Raw genomic sequence first — 6310 nt, 5'->3', positions numbered from 1 at the left:
AGATAGATCTATACTAGTTTAAATATTAATTTTAATTAATTATATTTTATTTTATTGTCATATAATTTTATTATGTGATTTCTAAAAAAGACTTTGGTTAATAAAATATATTATTTGTTTTTCAGAGAATATATGACCTTTTTACCATTCATTGAACAGAATGTGGTCCATTGTTTCAGGATAACTAACTTACGCTGTTCTTCGTCGTGTGTAACACGGCCATCCAAAGCCCTCTGAAGCCCTGTTGCTTCAACATTATTAACTTCCGTCCAAAGATATTCGAAACTTTTTTAAAAATATTCCTTTGAGTAAGAGGAAGATTTCTGAGTAATGGTACCTTCTTATTTAGACTTACTAAATTGTGCCTTGCAATCCAAGCTTGGTGCTCTCAAGTTTTGTTAATCGAATTCTCATTTCTGAATCGGTAAATGTTTGAGAGTCAAATCAAGGAAGTTGTGTTAATTTATGAAATTGCACAGAAAATTCAACCACCAGGACTTTTCTTTTTCTTTCTCTTTTCTATGGAAAATTATATAGGCGTAGTTATGCCCACGAAATTCCTGATATTTATCTTTATCAGAGGACGCGGCTGAAATCCGTGTTCTTTTCCCTTTAAAAAAGCGGACTGTTAACAAGAAAAGAATATATTCGTGGATTTTGATGGTTTCAAGTATTGTAAGGTAAGCTAGTTGCAGTTTCCAGCACTATAAGAGAACCCCACTGCAAGGAGACATCCCTTGTCGTCCTGTGCTGGGTATACATTAACTTTTGAATTAAATTCGATCAGAGAAAATGGCACTCAGTGAAGCGAAGCACGACTCAGGGAGCTCGATTGAGTCTCTGTTTGCCTCTCGCTATTGTCAAGAATCTCTGCCAAAGTATAATTCTTCATCTGTTATAATTCCCTGCACTTTATTTTGTCAGTTGATGATGTTGTTACATTTATATTTGGATGTGCACTTGACTGTTCATGATTATGTGCAGGTTTCGGCTTCCAGAAAAATCTATACCCAAAGATGCTGCATACCAGATCATCAACGATGAGCTGATGCTAGATGGCAATCCCAGACTGAACCTCGCCTCTTTCGTCACAACGTGGATGGAGCCTGAGTGCGATAAACTCATGATGACAGCCATGAACAAGAATTATGTTGATATGGACGAGTATCCTGTTACAACAGAGCTACAGGTCTGTGCATGGATGCTTTCAGATACTGGTTCAGCTATTTTTTAGATATTGTTTTTTCTCCTTGTTTTAGAATTTGTCAAGAACAGTAATTAAGGGGTGAACAGTAATTAATGGGTGTGATTGCCTACTGTCTGATTGAATTTAACAGAATCGTTGCGTCAACATCATAGCTAGCATGTATCACGCCCCTATGCACGAGGGTGATCAGGCTATTGGCGTTGGAACTGTGGGATCTTCGGAGGCTATAATGCTGGCCGGCCTGGCCTTCAAACGAAAGTGGCAGAACAAGAGAAAGGCCGAAGGAAAGCCGTATGACAAGCCCAATATAGTCACTGGTGCCAATGTCCAGGTGAGCACAGCTAAATCTTTCTCTTAGAATCTATCTTTTATGAAATGCTTGGAATGTTCATTTTAAAAGAATCAGATTTGTGTGGCTTTAGTTGTTAAAAATATTTATTTCTAGGGAATAGAATCTATGCATGTGAAGAAGAGTTTTCATGAACATTACCAGGGAATCCGAATGATTAATCAGTTAATTATTATTATAATTATACTGAGTCAAGTTTTTTTTGGGTTTTTTTTTTTAAAGGAATGTAATTTTATTAAATTTAATGGAATATATATATAGGAGTTGTCTTTAGTGCAATTTTTTGGATTTTCAAGTGTCCGAATAGGGGTGAAAAAAATTGAGGTGAAATCCTTATTTGTGTTATTTAAACTGGTTTTTTGACTGTATATATGGATTCACCACCCTCAAAAGCTCCTAGAGCACTTAGATTGTGCAAGGATTACTATTAAACTTGTGCTTTCAATAATTTCTTGCCCAGATTTTGAAGAAATTAGATCGGAAAAGCCGACCAAAAAAACTTCCAAAAAATTGCACTAAAGACAACTCCTTAATCATTTATTTAAAATTAATATTATATGGTTGACAACTCCTTAATCATTTATTTAAAGTTAATATAATATAGTTAATAGATGGTTTGAAAGCCATTTTTTAGACTTTCTCGTGTCTAAATCTAGGAAATCCCAATGATTTTAAAGTTAATATAATTAATAAAAAGTGGACTTTTCTATTTTCTAATTCTAATTTGATTATATATATATATATATATATATATGGAGTTGTCTTTAGTGTTACTTTTTGGAAGCTTTTCTGGTGGATTTTTCTAATCTAATTTCTTTAAAATCCAGCAAGAAATTATTGAAATTACAAATTTAATAGTAACCCCTACACAATCTAAATAATATTAATCAATTGTAATTGTAATTATTGCATCTCTATAAAATATTTGATAAATTTATTATTTAATTTATATAATTAAAAAATTATATATATATATACTTAAAAATTAATATTTTTATTAAAAAAATGATAAAATCATATAAAAAATATATTTAAATTATATTTTTTTATAATAATAAAATATTTTAGAAAATATATGATATTGGAAAAAGAATTTTAAAAATATAATAATAAATTTATTTGTAATTATTTAAAAATATCTTAATAGTTATATAACTTTAATTGGTCAAAACACTCTAGTATCAAGCTATCTAGTATCAGGCTACCTACTGGATGTAAAGTTTAAACCACATTTAAAATGAAAATAAAAATATTTTAATGCTCCTGTGCCGATAAGCACCGGGCATGATGGACCCTCTAAGGGCTTTAGCGGCTCCCTATTATGTTAGGGATTCAATTTGGTTTTCCACTGTATTAGCACGATTCTGATAAAATTGAATTAAAATTTTTCCAGGTTTGCTGGGAGAAATTTGCTCGATATTTCGAGGTAGAATTAAAAGAAGTTAAATTGAGAGAAGGATATTACGTAATGGATCCAATAAAAGCAATTGAAATGGTAGACGAGAACACTATATGTGTGGCAGCCATTTTGGGTTCTACTTATAATGGCGAATTTGAGGATGTGAAGCTCCTTAACGATCTGTTGATGGAGAAGAACAAGCAAACGCAGTAAGTTATATATAGACGATTTGTGCTCAGTAACACCTTTGTTAACTATATTTCAAGACAAAGTGCTCATAATTTTATTTATTCAGTTGGATTGGTAGCTTTAGACTGACTGTGTGGTGGGTGGTGTGGTAATTTATAGGTGGGACACTCCAATACATGTTGATGCTGCAAGCGGTGGGTTCATTGCTCCGTTTCTGTATCCAGAGTTGGAGTGGGACTTTCGGCTACCACTTGTGCGGAGCATCAATGTGAGCGGACACAAATATGGGCTTGTTTATGCTGGAGTTGGATGGGTTGTGTGGCGCACCAAGCAAGATCTTCCAGAAGAGCTCATTTTCCACATCAATTATCTTGGGGCAGATCAACCCACCTTCACGCTCAATTTTTCCAAAGGTATTATTGATATTGTTATTTTGGTATTGAAATAGTGGTTGTAGCAGTTTTCAGACCTATATAGTTTTGCATAGTTTTGTTTAGGATCAGTAGTTTTTAGACCTATATATTTTTGTTTAGGATTAGAGGATAAGATTTGTGGGGATCAAACCTCCCCACCTAATCATTGGACCACATGCATGATACACAAAAAATAAGACCATTTCTAATTTGTGCGTTATCATCCTTACTCCAATTTTATGGGATGTTTTCAATTTTGACATTGATGTTTATGTTAAAATTGTTAGTTGATTTAAATATTTTGTGTATTCAAGCTTATGTGATCCATAATGAATTAAACAAAGTCTTTTGGTAGAAATCACATGACAGAATTTTTTGGCCCACGCTTTTGGAACCAACAAGTGTGATTCATCATTAGGACCAGATGAAGAGGCAGACCATGATGATGAACCACACTTGTTGGTTTGGTTCGAAATCTGTAGACCAAAAAATTCTCCCATATGATTTCTACCAAAAGACTTTGTTTAATTTAATTTAAATATTGTTTGTTAATTTGTGTAGTATTTATTTTCTTTTTACTAGAAAATCCCAATTTCTTAAGACTATTTTGATAAACATTTAGTCTAACACAACTTAACATAATCCCTATAAAAACATCTCACTCACTAATAAATTCATTCTTACCATCAAAATTAAAACTTACATCCATCAAAATTATTATTGCCCCGGCCTAAAAAGCAGCAATATTTATCTAAATTACTGATTTATATAAATTACTGATTGGCCCAATATTCAACAATCAAACAAATATGAACTCAAGCTATAATATATATTCCATACATATAATATCAGATCAACCCACATTCCTATTCAAATTTTCCAAAGGTGTTACTGATACTCTTCCTTTAGCCTTGATGTTGATATTCAAACTTCATTGAAATGTTGAGGTCCCTTCTTTGTTTTCTTTTTAAAGAAAAAGTAAATTATTCTAATGGATAGTTTCCATAATTTTGATATCAAAATCCTGATAATAACGTCTCATATTCATTAAAAATCATGAATTTCACCACTAAAAATAACAGAGATATCAGTCTTTTATATAAGCGTGCTTGATCACTTTACGGAAGTAATAGATTCGGGATTAACATTGATATCAATCTTTCATAAGCTTGCTTGATCACTTTACACAAGTAATAGATTCGGGATTGACATTGATCTTTTTAGCAACTTAAACTGTTACATGTGATTTGATCACTTTACATCACTGAAGAATTCCGGATTAACATATAAAAAGATTTCATCCCTTTACAAGCTTGTAATAGATCAGGGATTAACATAAATCTGCGGAGTTTTTTTTTTAACATGTCTCACAAAGGGATACAGATCAGCCATTATTAAACAATCATATCTTAATGTTGATGCAGGTGCAAGTCAGATCATTGCTCAATATTACCAGCTCATTAGACTTGGATTTGAGGTGAGTAAGCAGATGTGAATGACATAGCAGATTCTGGAATATATGGAAAATGGCATAGCAGATTTTGGAATATATGAAAAAATTTTAGATTTGTGAAATATTTCAAATTCTACCATTTAGATAAAAATATCTGGTCTTAAAAAGACCAGTTTAATGACTGAGATTAAGGAATTCCCAAATTTTTTTCAAGATTTTATGAATATGCCCAATATGAACTATTTGACTTCAGCTATGTCCATCAGATCTCAAAATATTCCAAGAATCCACAATCTACTTGAAAATGAGCTTGCCTGACATCGTTTGTTTCGCAGATTATCTCTGTTAATAAAACTAATCACTATATGCAGAGCCTGATAACGTGATATTTGAGCTTGTTTATGCAGGGATACAAAAGAATTATGGAGAACTGCCGTGCAAATGCCAAGCTTTTGCGTGATAGCCTGTCAGATACTGGGCGCTTCAATATTTTGTCAAAAGAGATTGGCGTGCCCCTGGTGGCATTTTCGCTCAAGGACAATCATAAGCATGACGAGTACGAGATATCGGAGAACCTGAGGCGATTTGGGTGGATAGTGCCCGCCTACACCATGGCTCCAGATGCTCAGCACATAACGCTTCTTCGTGTTGTGGTTCGCGAAGACTTCAACAGAACACTGGCAGAGAGACTTCTTCGAGACATTCTTAGGGTTCTGCAAGAATTGGATGCAAGGCCTCCCAAAGCTTATGCTGGTGGCGCTAAAGTTGCTGATCACGGATATGCGACCCGCCATAAGGTGGCAGCTCATCATGTTGCAACGAAACCAACCAGGAGGATGCAAAGAACCAAGACTATTTGTTAGGTATAGATAGGGTAGTGTGAATCCCATATTGTCAGTCTAATTTAGTTTAACAAATATGTTGATGTTAGCCTGGTAAACAGATGGTTTATAAACATATGTATGTGTGCATGAATTTGGTTTAATTTTAAAAAATATTATGCAATGAATGTTTGGTTGGTTTAAGTATGTATGGTTAAATAGATATAGGAGTTATGTGGTGGTAATGTTAAGCATTTTTTGTTTGTTGACATAACTCGTGTATTTTTAGAATTTTGGTATTTGGAATCTGTTGCAAATAGTCTTATATGTGTTACTGATTTTAATCCCTGTATATTTGATAATAAATAAATATACATTTATTTAGAAATTTCAAAAATTTTAAAAATAATTTTAAAAATTGAATTGAAAATGAATTTCTTTTATATAATTAAAAAAAATTAAGTTTTGTCCACTTCTCA

The 6310-nt window shown here is 32.8% G+C and overlaps 1 protein-coding gene across 1 annotated transcript; it reads left to right on the top strand.

Moving 5' to 3' along the window:
• Nucleotides 1–723: 723 nt before the first annotated feature.
• On the top strand, nt 724–6019 carry LOC149156628 (glutamate decarboxylase-like). Its single transcript, XM_089445093.1, has 7 exons — nt 724–878; nt 985–1189; nt 1338–1538; nt 2950–3164; nt 3304–3557; nt 4982–5034; nt 5418–6019. Exons 1-7 carry the CDS (start codon nt 793–795, stop codon nt 5871–5873), a joined length of 1470 nt encoding a protein of 489 aa, XP_089301219.1. The 5' UTR covers nt 724–792; the 3' UTR covers nt 5874–6019.
• Nucleotides 6020–6310: the final 291 nt, after the last annotated feature.

The sequence above is a fragment of the Pinus tabuliformis genome, chromosome 9 (genome assembly GCF_031772625.1).
Source record: "Pinus tabuliformis cultivar Carrire ecotype Pingquan chromosome 9, CPIR1, whole genome shotgun sequence".
In the NCBI taxonomy this organism is placed as follows: Eukaryota; Viridiplantae; Streptophyta; class Pinopsida; order Pinales; family Pinaceae; genus Pinus; species Pinus tabuliformis.
Note: the sequence above shows the minus strand (reverse complement) of the source record. Positions and strands in the feature narration are given on the sequence as shown.